This window comes from Rhea pennata, chromosome 5 (assembly GCF_028389875.1).
Source record: "Rhea pennata isolate bPtePen1 chromosome 5, bPtePen1.pri, whole genome shotgun sequence".
NCBI classification, from domain to species: Eukaryota; Metazoa; Chordata; class Aves; order Rheiformes; family Rheidae; genus Rhea; species Rhea pennata.
Window position 1 is genome coordinate 39,650,264 of NC_084667.1, and position 16,025 is coordinate 39,666,288.

A 16,025-nucleotide genomic window follows, 5' to 3' on the forward strand; every position below is an offset into this window, starting at 1 on the left:
GAGATATATATTATATATCATATATAAATATATATATGTATATATATACAGTCATTCCTTCATACAAAATTTGTCTATAGACAGTTTTGTACTGTTGTGGCAAGGTATATACATCCTTCTAGTTTAGAGGCTAGCTTACTAAGGAATACTCTTTCATTCTTTCTTGCTTGTTTTTTTTTTTGTTTTTTGTTTTTTTCTAAGTTATTTAATTTTTTATGTGTTTATTTAAGGTTGGTCTTGTAGGCCGACTGATGAGACCATCTTTGCCTTGTCTTTGCCAGCAGGGTACTTATTGTCTCCTCTAGACCCATAGTCATTAGAACCGGAATCGCTCCGCTTGCTGTTTGCGCTATGCTTGGTTGGCGTGCCGGGGGGGTGGCTCACCTGCCCGTTCTTCTCGTCTGAAAAAAGTTGTTTAATTACGTCAAAGAAGTTACTCAATGGGCTGCCTGGGTACACAAAACAGAGGAGACAAAAAAGAAAGAAAGAAAAAAAAAAAAAAAAACAAGGAGAGGGAAAGAGAGAGAAAAAGAGGAGAGAGAGAAAGAGAACAAACAAACAAATGAACAATGGGGTTTTTAACGAGAAGAACATGATGAGGAGATCCAGAGCCACGTGCGTGGGGGTTTGTGGGGGATGAAGACAATGAGCAGGAAGAGGAAGAGTGTTTAGGATGGGACACCTACAGAAATAAAAGAGGCTGGGGGCATAAAGCACCAAGGGGGAAAGTCCTACTTTTCTCCTGAGTGTCTCACCTAGCAGCAACACCTAGTGCCATATTGCTGACATAATTCTCTTACCTGGCGTCACTGGGCACTGAAAGGTCAGTGAATGTAACCCTGGATACAGGCAAATCTCATGTTATTGTTTCTATTACAAACAGGGTATTTGTATGCTGTCACCAACTGATGCTTTGCTTTGCAGCCTTGCTAAGTGTTCTGACTACACCAGGCATTATGCTTTTCTTGCTTGTGTTTAGATTCTTTCTGAAAGTCTCCTTGCTCACCTTCAGCCACTAAGCATGTGAGCTTTCCAGGGGAAAAGCATTTGAAAAATGAGCTGTGGCTGACAAGACTACCTCCATATGTATGCATGGTTTGTAGCTTGAGCTTGCAAGCTTCTAAGCACCTTCAGATCCTTACAACATGCATCTGGAGATGAAGATGCTGACCTTTTTGCAGAAGCAGGCTGTTATGCATGTAACTATTTCTGGGAACTACCATGGACAAGAACTACTTCCTTGTTGTCCTGATTTGATCCTCTCTCTTCTTTACACAGCCTCCATGATGCTGACATTCATTACAGTGGAGTCAGGAGCCACAGAAGGATGTAGGGCTGCATGCTAACCGAACAGCTGTCTCGTTAAGCTAGCCACTGGATCAGGCTGCAGTATTAACATATACTGGGCACTATGCACGTGTGAGAATACAACCTTTCATGCTACTCAGAAAAGTCTCTTTGTCCACATTTCATCTTCTGATCAAACCCAAGATTCATTTACCAATGCCATTTGCTGCTGTGGAGCCTGACACATCACAGATCCAGCTCCAGGGACCAAAGGGAATAGACAGACCCTGAACTGAACACAATGAGTTTCAAAAAAGACCTCTGAAGGTGTGCATCTGAGACCTCTTCAGTTTAGAAAGCAGAAATATTATCTAAGCTTTCCTAACAGCTACATGCTTGGTTAGATTTGGTCAGTATTATGTAACTCCAAGATGGTGACATACAACACCTGAACTGGTGAGGGACAGACAATCATCGTTTAATCCCCCTACTGCCAGGATAAGTCCAATGCAGTTAAAGATCCAGTTGTGTTTCAGCATGAATACTATCAACTCAGAAGCCATTTACAGAGGCTTTGTGACACACAACAGTTCGGGCTGGACCTGTCAAGTCTCACCCACTGAGGATGAAACTTTTATAGCAAGTTCTTTCCTCCTGCAGTAACGCCCACTGCAGTAGTGGGTACACCTCTGTGCAACTACATTTTGGGATCACCAGGCAGCAGCAGGATGTAGTGTTGCCTTGTCCTGTGTCAGATGATGGGTGGAAAGCCTGGAATGTGACTGATGGCTACCGTGATCAAGATAGCCTTTGCAAGGGCATTTCTAGCCCCTTTTAGTTTCTCTTGGATTGGGGGATCAATCCTGATCAGACATCTGAGGGGGTCCCACTAAATTCACACACTAAAATCTCTGGACATAGGTGTCAAGGTGCTGGGTTTTTTATATAACATACACCACGGAGGTGATGACTGTCCTTGATCATTAAAACCCCATATCGTTTTTTTAAGAATGGACTATTGGCTCCATTGTTCTAACAAATTCAAATTAGGTCATTACACTGCACTTAAATAAAGTAATTCTCCAGCTTCTGGAAGGAAAGGGAGTCACTGTTTTCTGCCTTGAGGTGATCTAGTATGCTATTAAGAGAGTGGAATCTTTCAGCCCTGAGATGGCAACATTCAGTCAGGAGCAAAGGGATTTCTTTAATAGCTGAGGTCATCATTTATCCACAGTCAGCAGGCACTGGTGGCTCAGTAATATTGTACTTCCCTTCACCTTTATTAGAAAAAATGTAAGAAAATCAGTTACTATAGCAGGCAAGTATTGACTGTGAATGGTGACCCATGTGAAGAGTGTGTTGAATGCTTTCTTATCCTCTAATGGAAGATGCTAGATGGACATCAACTGCTCTTAAGCAAGGAAAGAGGAAATATATAGTATTTGTGCCATGTAGAACGGAGTATGTTGTACTTTTTTCTGCCCCATGCTAACCAGGCAGCTGCTACTTTCCTCTGCATGTTAACAGCATTGAGAAAAATCAAGTGGCTGGCCTGTACAGAGCAAAGGATCTCAAAGTCTCATCACTCATTCATTCCAGCCTGCTGCTGTGTTTAACTTACTCCTGGCACTGGTTCTGTATGGGCATTCAGTTATAGCAATGCCACAGGCATTGGTGCATTAGTTTCTGGAGGAGCATCATTCAGCTAACTGAAGCTTTAGAGATGGGCCCAAACAAACAGCCAGGAAAGACACACATCTCAATTTCTGGCTAAGATGGGAAAAGCTGTGAAACTCACAGTCATTTCTGAGTCAGAGCTCCCGGATCTCCTGCTGCTTCCCTCCCACACATACTTTGGAAAGGAAGTATATGTTCCAGATCTATGATTTCTAATTCAGATACCTCTGTAAGACTTCCTAAAAACCTGTTAGGTTTATGGGCATGTGCTCTGGTCAGACTCACTTCTGGGTTTTTTTAGGTGGATACTCTCTTTTAATGAAAAAAGAAATAAAGGAAGCATAACACTCAACCTTGAATGCAGGAATGTGGAAAAATCTGTTTTTTTATGTGGCTTTGGACCCCTCATCTTCATAAGCAAACGGAATCAGCAGAGAGAATGAAAAAGAGCACTGAAAAAAAGGCTGGAGAGGGAAAGACTGCCAGGTTGGGAGAAAAGGGGAGGGGAGTATCTCTAGTTATTCAGCTGAGCAATTTGTTCAACAAGCTTAGAGGGAAAGACGAGGGCAGAGTAAGCAGCGCTCTGCAGGAATTGGGGAAGTTTTAGTTTTTACATAGAAATAGTAGACAAAAATACAATTTACAAGAATGGAGTAATAAAACATTTTATAAATTGTATGTATATATCTTGTATTTGATGAATCCTGATACAGGATTTTTAATCATCCTATTAAAATATGCAGCTCCTGTTTCATCCACCCTTTCTCCTCCCCATGCCCTACTGGCTTTCAAGTGCCTGGAGATTTGTTGCAGCAAGAGTGTTTAACAGTCTGCCTTTCCTTTGCATATCTCTCTACTGGATTCCTTATAATCAGCATTTTCAGGTAAAATTTTAATAGAAAGTTAGCAATCCTTAGGGATATTTAAAGAGAGCTACAGAAAAAATAAAATAGGCCGTTTCACTAACCCTTTCCTTCCTTTGCCTTTTGTAGTAACTGGATTTGCAATTAAATATGTAGTAACAATACTTTCTCAGCCTGCAGTCAAGAGAGAACTGATCTTTCGCCAAGCAATACAATCACTGTGTCAATGGTATCTCAGTCACAGCTTGTTAGCCTACACTTGGGTTGGTTTAGATACTGGTTTTTGAAGGGACAATCTTCATATTGCACATTGGGAGTATATAAACATGGGTCAGCAATGCTGGAAGCATGAAAATGGTTAAGTGGTGTTGCTCCTCTTAGTGCTCAGCTCCCTTTGGACTTAAATGGCCAGCAAAACAAGACTTGAAAATGCAGGTGATGATGGAACAGAATAGCTTTTCCAGCAATCTTCCATCCCTCACATTCAGTGCAAAATATGTGATAGGCTGTTACACCTGCAAGGCCAACTGGAGGTCTCAAAAAGGGTACCTCTCCTACTTCAGGAAGTGAGATGAGATCCCACTTCCTCAGGGTGAGAATGAAGGTTTAGCTCACTGATTCTTCAGAGTTTCCCTGGGGTTTCATACATCTGTAACTAAGGTCTTCTTTTCCCTGGACAGCAAACATTTGTTGACACAGAGCAATGAAGGCAAGAAGGGCAGTAAGGGTGAGAAACCATGAGAAGGATCAGAGGCAGGAGGGGTGGTTCAGAGCATTAGGTTTATCTCTGTTAAGAGGAGATCGATACATGCATTTCTGAGTTAGACCAAGCATTTGGGTGTTGCAAGACCACTGGGAAGGGAAATGGGTTTGAAAATAAGCACTGAAGCTTATGAAAGGGCCACAAACTGAATGGATGCTACAGGAATTTATTTATGGAGAAGGCATTGGTTTTGTGCCATTAGTATGCTGCACTGTGATGTCCCAATATCACAAAAGAAACTGGGAACGCATCTGAACAGACACTAAAAGAGAAGAACAGGGCTGAGAACAGACACAAAGACGTAAAAGGAAGCTGGGCAGATGCTTCTAAGCTAAAGGAAGCTTATATTAACTCTCCGTATTACCCTCCCTATGAAGTCTAACATTGACTAAGTCCCAGTGGTGTCACAGGCACTGGGAGAAAAGCTGCCCCTAGTTAGAGGAAAGAGAAAATCAGGTGGTGGCACAGGAAAGTCCATGTCTGCTTTGACCTTGCAAAGCACCTCAGAGTCCTCCACAGGAAGCTAACAGGAAGTAGCAAACAAGCAGCTTCAGGACAGCCTTGGAGGCTTCAGTCACTGATTCGAGCCTGCTGTTTCGTAACATTTTAAGACAGTTTGATAAGGAACAGGTCTTGTTTTTGTTGAAGCAATTTGCAATACTCCCACTGACTTAATAGAAGCAAACCCTGAGACACTTCCTTGTCTGGTGAAACCATCTCTTTCAAGCTTATGCATTTTTAATACACTGCTTCTTTCAGTGCTGAACACAAAGTCGCACAAAGCAAATATGCCTTCTGTAGGATTATCCTCTGCTTTTAGATTTTGGTTCTCTACATGTTTACCTTAGGCTTTGGGAGAAAGTGAATGGAAAAAGATATCTCCCCTGAAAACGGAGAGACCCTTTGTCAACCTAACTTTCCACATTTCTTCTCTACATCTTGTTGTTTTCTCGTCCTTTCAGGCTGCCTTCAGCCTATCTGCTACTGAGGTTTTCTTCCTCTAGTCATTTTTTTCTCTTTATCCTCTTATTTTTTTATTCCTAGCTTGTTCTGTGTTTCCACAGCAGCTGTGGTTTCAGTGAATCATATGGCAAAAATCCAACTCCTACCACATAAAGCATCAAAATACTCTCTGATGGGAGATAATCCATCCCCTTTGAAATCCATTCTGCTACTCGGACAGAGTTCTAGCCCTCTTTGTTAAAACTAGGCTTTTTTTTGTCTCTGCTTGTTTTCTGTTGGCAGAGTCCCTTTTGCCTTCAAAAACAGGAGATTTAAATTATAGAACCCACTCCAAGAATATATGCATTGAAAATTACTGGCATAAGGGATACGGTAAAGATGAAAGTGGCCTATTCCTACTTGTTTCATTATAATACCATGTCTTTCTTCAGGCTCAGGGGCCACTGGCCTAGGCATAGTACAAATACAAAGTAAACAGATGCCTCAAGTTGCTCACAGGCTACCAAAGAAAACTACAGAGAGAATTGCTTGCTCAACTTATGTGCCAGATAGTGGGATATATGAGGGTTCCCTCTAGACTGGGGAAGATGAGAGAAAGATCATTGCAATGTCTTGCTGGAGGCCATCACACAGAACCTCCTCCTGTTCTACAAACTGATCCCTGTCCACTTGAACTGAAGAAACTGCAGAAATCCCAAGACTGGTACCTGTCTAAAACTATAGGGAGTAGGAGGTTAGAGAAGCTTTTCAAGGCACAAAGACATGGTTTAAAATTTGCTAGATTTTTAAGTTATCACAATAGGTTGATCAGAACAAGTTCCCTTTTATATTTTCCTGAGTAAGTTATATATATTGGGACAGCTATTTTGATTTCATTTTGTTTTAGGGCTAGAAAATGGAGACAGACTGACAGTCCACAGAACAACTCTAGTTTCTTAGCAGGACTCCTGAATTCTAACTGGGAAAGACTATTTCCAAAGATAAGAACAGAGCTTATTTTCCAGAATCCAACAACGCTTTGGACTCTGTCAATAAAAATGCCAGCTGATAGCAGGGTTTGCAGTCTACTGCTAGGAACTACTCAGGTTATTACACTGTTAGCACAGGTGTCCATGCTACCAGCAGAAAGTGGGCGCTTTCAGTTAGTACAGATGTGGACAGATATGAAATACCAACCTGCCAATTTAAATGCTTCATAACCCATCCTTGTTCCTGCTCCCTTAAAACATTCTGTCTCCTCTGCAGGAGGGCGTCCCAATATTTGTGACTAGTCAGATGCATCCAGATGGCTATTCCGCCTCAATTTTGCACATTTGCTCTCTCCATACACACACAAGAAGCTAAGATCTGGTTCAGCCTCACCATTGCAGGCAATAGACTGAGACAAGTAGTTCTTGGGTGATGAGTTAGTGAACAGTGAACACAGGCAGCAAAGACTCAAATATATGGGATATATTTCCTTGCTGCTGCCTTCTGCAGAGCTAAGGCAGGACTAATGTATTAGAAAAACAAACATGTCCCCTGCTGATGAATAGCTCTGGCCAATCCAGCACTACCACACAGCATTCGAAAAAGGAGACACAACAATGGAGAGAAGGGAAACATACGTTCATCTGGACAGCTGGTAGCACTGAAAGAGCAGGCAAGGATAGTGGCGGGATGAGGAGATGCCAGATTTGTTGTGAAATCATGCTGTTCTGGCAGGTTGGTTGGTAGAGGACTCAGCCCAAGGATCCTTTGTATCCATCTGTCCTTTTATGAACCTCATGAGGTTCAACAAGGGCAAGTGCATGGTCCTGTACCTAGGGAAAAATAACTCCATGCACCAGTACAAGCTGGGGGCTGATATTGTGGAGAGTAGCTCTGCAGAGAAGGACCTGGGAGTGCTGGTGGATGACAAGTTGACCATGAGCCAGCAATGTGCCCTTGTGGCCAAGAAAGCCAATGGTATCCTGGGCTGCATTGGGAAGACTATTGCCAGCAGGTCAAGGGAGGTGATCCTGCCCCTCTGCTCAGCCCTGGGGAGGCCTCATCTCAAGTACTGCACCCAGTTCTGGGCTCCCCAGTACAAGAGAGACATGGAGCTACTGGAGAGAGTCCAGCATAGGGCTACGAGGATGATCAGAGGGCTGGAGCACCTGCCCTATGAGGAACGTCTGCGAGAGCTGGGCCTCTTCAGCCTGGGGAAGAGAAGACTGAGGGGGCGGATCTTATCAATGTGTGTAAGTACCTGAAGGGAGGGTGTCAAGGGGACAGGGACAAACTCCTTTCAGTTGTCCCATGTGACAGGACAAGAGGCAATGGACAGAAATTGAAGCACAGGAAGTTCCGCCTGATCGTGAGGGGGAATTTCTTCCCTGTGAGAGTGACAGAGCCCTGGAACAGGTTGCCCAGAAAGGCTGTAGAATCTCCTCTGGAGACATTCAAGGCCCGCCTGGATGCAACCCTGTCTAACATGCTCTCGGTGACCCTGCTGAGCAGGGAGGTTGGACCAGATGATCTCCAGAGGCCCCTTCCAACCTTACTGAGTCTATGATTCTATGAAAGGTTTCTGGACAAGTGCATGATGAGAGGGGAAGCTGACAATCTACATTCTCAAAGCCACAGCAGATGATAGTATCATTGCTGCCCATTCTCTTAAAACTTCTGCTGCTTCATTCTAATTTGTTGTTCATAAAAATGTCAGGAGTGTATTGGCTCTTAATAATATGATTTTTGTCCTTTCTGCCTGTTGGATGTTCAAGAATGATCTTACGGCTTTAAAGTTCTCTGACTTGTTCCTAAGGAAAAAGACCATCTGTGTATATCAGTGAAATGTTAATTCCTCCTTTCCTCTGAATCAATCCCTTCAAATTTTCAAGAGAGGGCACTTCAAATTTAGCTTAGTGCAGCAAGCAAATATTCACATAGAATACCCTGAAGCACTGCCTGCCATAAATAAAGTGCAGTAATCTTAATTAAGAGAGAGATCTGTGTTTTCTCCAGATGGATATTATTACAAAGAAAGAGGAAAAGACCTTGTGTTGGAGAGTAAGAATCTGGCTATATGTATCAGAACAGGATCTGACATGTACCAAACAGTTTTACACATCTAGATTCATCTTCAGTGTGAAGTTACCTTTTCTTTGCTACCTTCCTCTATAGTACAAAACCACAAGTCATTCACTGGAAAAGAATCATCTAGAATGAAGAGCTATGACTACAGTGTGGAGGGAATCAGGCATGTATTTAGACAGCAAATAGTAAAAATAGAATGGGCAAGTGCAAGTGGGAAATCTGGCTTGAGCACTTTGGAAAGACTCATCTCACTGACTGTGATCCACATATCCTGACCGAGTATGTCATTTTTCACATGGATCTTCTTTCTTTGACCCTTCATTTGGGTCATAATATATTTCCATATGAATCAAGAATCAGTCATGCTCAGGAACACCAGTAGCCAGCACATTTTTCAGAAGCATTAATAAAAAATTAGTGGTATCTTCTGACTACCCAACAGTATAAAAACGATGAGAAGAGCCTTGTACCAGCATACATTTTTTCTGCAGCTCTCAGTGTCAGTGTTTCTACCATCAGGTATGACTTTTTGAATGCAAATCACCCCCTCCTCTCCCACTGAAGAGCATATGGCTATTCCAAAGCAAGCAGGATTACTCTAAGTAATGACAAAATGGATCTGGATTACTTCAAAGAGCACCAAATCAAGAGATTTTCTGCTGCTATTGACACCAAGCATCTCCAAATTAGTACCCACAAAAGTCACATGCTGTAATTGCAACCCAAATGTGATGTAACCAGTTTTAAACCACAAAACCTCTCCTAATTTCTCAAGTAGCTTGGGATGATATCAACATAGGCTTGCATCTGTATGGACCGTCCTTACCTCCTTTTGCAAGGAAGTAAGAAGAGAAGCGTTTCTACTGGTATAGTCACTCTGCGTGCACAGAGGGTGCTGTGAGGGACAAAGTCGGGTGACTCTGAATATGAAACAATGTCAAACTCCTAAGATACTGAAACCAAGAGATTGGAGTGAGATATACTGGGAAGATATGAAAGGCAACTGGACTTGCTGTGCTTCTGTTGTGATCAGAACATTTTGGTGACAGTCATTGGTACACAAAAGCATCTGTAAGGCTCTTTGTTTAACACTGCAGTGTCAGGAATCAGGGTTTCAAATTCCAAGTAGCAATACAGGATGCGTAACAATAAACACGTCTTCTGACCATCCTGTTGTCACAGGGTTATGGTGTAATCCTCTGTAGGAAAGCATGTCCGTGCAGTGCCTGACTTGACTGCATGAGTAATACCTAATAACCTTCTCCTCCTCTTTTCATCATGCATTTCTGTGGAAGTGCCAGTGATGTAACTTAAGGCTTCCCTGAGGCGTCACGCAGGACGGAAAGCAACAAGCAAAGACGGCCTTCCTTGGGAGACAGCAAGACGCAGCTGCAGACAGCTCCAGGGCGCAGACTGGAAAGTTTATAGGCCCCCGACAAGTGTTTCTCAGAATGTAAAGTCAAGAACTAGGCAGGATTTTCAGAGCTTTTTGCCAGCAGTCTGCACCTTGGTGAAATGTGACTGCTAAGGATTCCATAAAACTAGGGATTGCTGAGAAGAGGAGCTCTCAAAGGCTTTACACCAGTTTTACTATTGATTCAACCACCCAAAGAAATTCTCAGCTCACTCTTTAAAGTCCTTAAAGTGATTAAGGCTTTTCAAGACAGGATCTCTTCTGAACAGGGGCCAAAGAAATGGCACTATGGGCTTCTACGTGGCATATGTCAATAGCTCCAGATTCAATGTGCTCAATCTACAAAGACATTCGCTTTCTAGTTCCCAGCCTTGCAGTTGGCTTTTCAGTTTGCATATTATCTTGATTTTTTTTCTCTCTTTTTTTTTTTTTTTAAACGTAAAGGCTCTGCAGAACCTATTTGAACCTCAGTGTCAATTATGCAACCTATTCTTCAGTGGTATATACAAAAATACCAGATTAGCTGGTAATAAACAGTTCTCTCAATCCTGACCCCAGAGAAATAGAACCCAGCTCATTCTTTTACAGTGTTGACTTTTTATGGCTTAATGGCAGCATATATAGTAGTAAAGCTTATTTGTCACTAAACTGATTTGACTGAATATATACAAGAAACAGATCAACTAAGTAGGAAGGTGTCATCTATAATTTCTACAAACAGTTTTTCAGATTATAGTTACATTTTAAATGTAAAGGTCTTAACTTTTACAAGGTAAAATTATTCTTATAAAAAGGTATGAAAGACTTGATGGAAACCAGCTTATTCTTTCTTACACTAGAAATGCTCCTTCTCCCGCTGAAATGGGTGGAAATGTGAAACAAAGCATTTCATCACAGTGTGGATTTTAACCTATGAGTCAAAAGATTTCCTTCTTCCTATTTTGAAATAGATGAGTAGCAGTTTTCTAATGTGCACAGGTAGGATTGATACAGCAGCTGTTTGGACTGATACACCAGCTGTTTGTCATTTGGATATTGGCAGCTCCTACAACATACCTCTGCTGTTCAGGAATAACTTGTTTTTCAATGCCAATTGCTATATGCAAAATCACTTTTCAGATGGATGACCACTGCTAGCAGAAGATGAGATCATATTTAGAGGACTAAATAAATTTGCTTTGCCTTTAATTACAACATTTAATGGTTTATAGTCAGTGAAAAGGTATATCTCACTCCCACCAGAGCTTTCACATGGCTGAGCCAGACATAAAGCATCTGATGCAGTGTGTTTTTTTCCTGTGCCAGTGTTAACTGTTTCCAAAATCAATCCCCAGGGTTCAGAATGCAGAATGATGATGAGGTCAAAAAACCCCACATTGTACTTTTTTTTTTTACACTATTTGTTGTTACTAGACAAACGCTGCAGCAGCTTCTCAGGGGACTGCCTGTCCTCAAACTCACAGAGAACAGTTTGCCAACAGCAGCTAAATTCTGGTATTGTTCCCCTCCGCTCCTTCCCTAAATTGTAGGTAAACTCCCCTGAACACACCAGAATAGCTCCTCGCTTGCATAGGATAGTGCAATTTGGCATGCTGTCTGTTAGCACTGCTTCTGGTGTGTGAGTGCACCAACAAGAAGATGACTCAAGGTAAGCAACTCCATGAAACCCTACAACTTTTCCTTTCTCTTCTCTGCATTTATCCACATGCTCTGTCTGCACTGTAGCTGCCACAAAATACTCTCCTTGCTGGCCTTCACTGTCCTCTGACCCTTGTTGGACTGATGCAGATACTGTGATGGCTGAAGGGCCTGGCTGAGCTGGAGGTGAAGAGTAATGAACAACTGAGAGAGTGCAGAGTACTGGCTGGTATCTGGGTGGCTAAATTAACCTGCAGATAATCACTAGAATCAGCATTTCAGAATTTTTGAATGATGTGAATGCCAGATCCAGGCAAGAAAATGAGTCTTGAGGGAGAGGAGGGATTTGCTCTCTGATGCCTTTAAGAAGCTGGAAGTCTGCTTACCACCTAAATGAAGCTTCATGAGGAGACTGGGAATGATAAATCCAGAAAACTCAATAAGAAATCAAATGAGTCTCCCTCAGAGAAAAGGGAAAACTCCAACCAGCAAAGCTGAAATTTAAGATAAAGAGATGGTCTAAATTATAGGAAATGGGCCAAATTCTGCTCTCAGTCATGAGCCTAGTATTATCTGCACTGTAAACCCAGAACAACTTTCCTTAATGTACAAAGTGATGACGCAGGAGTCACAGGTCCAACTGGAAAGCAGTCCTAGCTCACTGATTGCTTCCTCAAAGGGTTATATTTCCTTTCACAGATACACTTGAATTCAACCCAGATAGCTGAATGGAAATCTAAGGATAACAGAGTACTCTTGTACAGAATCTTTTTGTATAAGCTAGAAGAAAGGTGACAAAATGCTCTCTCATAGTATTTAGGTATTTCCACTGCTGTATTTGGAAGAGTTGGTATGGGCAAGGGAATTGAAAGAAAGAAAACAATCTAATGTGTGCATAGAGAGGAAGGAAGGCAAGGGACAACTTAGCCAAAACTCATATAACCCTAAGAAAGGTGAGATGCAAGTTTTGCAGGAAATTTCCTATTTATTTATTTTTATTCCCAGCAAAAATCTGAAAGGCCAACAGGTACACAGCTCTTCCAGCCAGGGACTTACTATCCTTCCCTAAGACCAGACTGGAACTAGGACAATTTACACTAGCTAAGTTTCTGGCAGATAGTATGCAGTGAGTGTTAGGGAGGATTTGAAAGGGTCTTACTCCAAAGATACACGGGGAAGAAGGGAGTGGGTACAAAGGGGAATTAAATCGCATAGCAATCCTGTCTCAATAAATAGCAGGAGACAAAGGGAGACAGCAGCTAGCAGGGCAGCATTCAGCTTCACTGCAGAAAAGGGACTGAAGAATCATGAATCAAAGGCAGCAAGTAAACAAAAGAAAAAACAAACAAACAAAAAGCTAGAAAGAAAATCACTGGCCTGGGTTACAGTGCGGGAGGGAATCACAAGTGCAACACCACACCCTTGTGCTGTGAGGGGGAAAGCTGTGGTACAGTCTGTGCATCTGTGCATGGATAGAGAGGAACGCAGTAAGGGGGGATGTGGTTGTGTCCGCCAGGGAAGTGAAAAACACAGTGGGCTGTTACAGGGTGGGCAGTCTTGTAAAGAGTGTGGGAAGGCAGGAATAAGGAAGGAGAACAGGTGTAAGGGATTGGACGGCGCGTTACTATATTGCTCAGCAGGGGCTGGGGAAGGAGAAAAGGCAGAAGGGAAGGAAGTTCTTACCACATTTGGAAAGTCTGCCAGTCATCAACTCCATACAGTTAGTGGTGTCTGGATCATAGAAGGGAAAGAGGAGGGAGGGAGGGAAAAACATAAAAAAAAGGTTTCCATACCTCTGTGCATAAAGTAGTAACTTAGCACATTATTACCTGAAGCAGGAAACATATACACATCTTGGGCTTTACACAACCCAGGCCAAATACTGCCACCCACTTATGCCAGTGCAACCCTAGCCATGAGACTTGAGAGTGGATTTTGCCTCAGTCCCACTGCTTCCACCCACCTCTATCTCAGCTATAGGAATTTACAAGATGTAGGAAACGTTCGCCACTACATTAGCAAACTAAAAGCCTTGAAACATGTTGTTGCACCTGGCCAGGCTTGTAAGTTATTCTGCAACACCCAGAAAATGTCCAGCCAGCTGATCTACGTACATCAAAAACCTGGAGACAGAGAGGAGATGCACCTATTGTGCTACTGGACGTGGAATAAAGGATTTACTTAACAAGCTGAGAAACATCTTTCAGACCCCACAGAATAATGTCAAGTCCATATATCTGTCTCTCTCATTCATGTGTAGTCTCTTACTCTTCTTGATTTCGATGGGATTGCTCACAGGCAACAGAACTACTTCTTGAAAAGGTGGCAGAATCTGGCCCTAAGACATTCCTGTCCTCTTTGTGTTTAGCTCCCACTGCCACAGCCTCTGAGCGCTTCTCACACAGATGCAGGAAGCAGAAGGAGCTCTATATGTAAGAAGGACTTGCCCTGCTGGATATCTCCATGTAAATCCTCCTGGCAAGCAGAATCTGCCATCAGGCAGCAATCCCTTGCATTTGGGATCTTTGTGCCCATGAGTGCTGGGCAATGGGGAGCATCTACAGGCTGTTGAGCAAGTGGATAATAGTTAATGCACTTAGTTTAGTCTCAGATCTCTTCTTGCTTAGCCTCTCAATGAGCACTCACATACTGAAGACTTCTTGGAAACATACACACATAGGACAAAATTTCCATGTGTTATGAAGCCCTAGCTACTCTTCTATCTGCTGAAAAGTCAGCAGGAAGGAGGTTAGGATCATTTCTCAGTATTTCTCCCTTTAAATACTGAGAAAAGTAATTTCAGGGGGAAAAAAAAGGCAGGGGAGGCTGTGCCTGGGTAAGCTATTTCCCCCAATATTAACCCATACTAGGAGAGCATGGATGTGTTTTCTGATGAGGCCAGGCCAATGCTGCAGAATCATGTGGGAGAGCATGGACTAGAAAGGGCAAGTGCTTGGTCCAGTGACACTGGCCAGAGCATCTGAGGAGAACCTCTGTGATCTCCATCTCAAAGTAAGAGGCAGGCTGGCACAGGTAAAAAGGAGATGATACTCATGGAAGGTCTCTTAGAAAGGCGTAAGACTTAAAGAAGGAGAGAGGGGGAAAAAGGAATGAGGTGAGGGAGAGGAAAGGATTTAAGATTTGGAACAAGGTATCAGAGGTGTCAAAGAGGCTGAGAGTTTACTTATCTTTGAAATTCTTTGGCTATTCTGAGTAAAGACAAATTAAGCTTTGAAAACACATTCCTCCCTGAAGATACTTAAATAGGCTTAAGAATTGCCTACAGCTGCTGGATTGAGCCAAAGACCAGAACTCTCAGTCACAAGTTTCTATCACTTTTTTCTTCACTGATCTGGAGAAGTTTTGATGCCTTTTAGTAGCTCCTGTCCAGCCCCATCTGAGTCAACTGTACCTTGTTGTAATGCAACATAACACAGCTGTGTACTAGAAGAGCTCAGAGAATTCAGCCAATCATTAGCAGAACCTATGCTTTGAGAGAGTAGAGAAAAACTCACAAAAGCCAGGAAAGTCTCAGATGTGATTGAAAGATTCCTTTTAATTCCCACCTAAATCACTTGAAAGCTTTCCCTCAAGTGTGTCAAAACTGACTGGCCACTCTGTCGCTAGTGATCTGGAAACAAAAAAGGTGGTATTTGGATAATATCAGAATAGGGAAAAATTGTGATGATTTTACTAAGATTCTCCTTAAGTGGGTATTTCTATTTATTTGTGATTTTTTTATTAAAAAAAACCAAGTTAATACTTGATTAAGTTACTTAAGTTAATACTTCAGATGAATATTGTCTTTTTTCTAAATCATTTGCAGTCAGCACAGCTCTTTTTAGTATTTTATGTAAAGCTAATTGTATAACAGATCTAAATATATTAATCATGTGTGATTAGAATACAAACTGACAGATCTATGAAAGAAAAAAATGACTGTAACACAGGCTTTTGGATACCTTAGTATCTTAGTCCCTGTAATCCATTTGGTTCCTAACCTACTCCTTTCGCAGGTTATAGAGTTATTTTTGATGGACAGGGAAAAACATAAAAACTCTTTTGGAATTTAAGACCATGGAGAAATATCAAAGGAAGACTTAATAAAACCTCTAATTTTTCTTCCTTAAAATTGTTATGCAAAACTATAATTTATGTTCTCTATATTGCATGGCCAATCCCAAGAATTGCACAAGAATCTATTTTCATTTTTTTATGTCTTCCCAATATGTGATCAGGTGTTTTTCCCCCACTCCTAAAGAGTAAGTAAAACGAGCACACAAGAAACTGCAGCTTATATGACGTCTACTGAAAGACCAATAGAGTTAATATGTATTCAGCCTCTCTCTTGTAATAATTACTT

The 16,025-nt window shown here is 42.0% G+C and overlaps 1 protein-coding gene across 1 annotated transcript in view; it reads right to left on the bottom strand.

Moving 5' to 3' along the window:
• Nucleotides 1–225: 225 nt before the first annotated feature.
• The window catches only part of BRSK2 (BR serine/threonine kinase 2), a 310,485-nt gene continuing 294,685 nt past the window's right edge, over nucleotides 226–16,025 (bottom strand). The window contains exon 19 of the mRNA XM_062576596.1: nucleotides 226–401. Within this exon, the coding sequence (XP_062432580.1) occupies nucleotides 226–401 (176 nt within the window). The remainder of the gene's footprint in view (nucleotides 402–16,025) is intronic.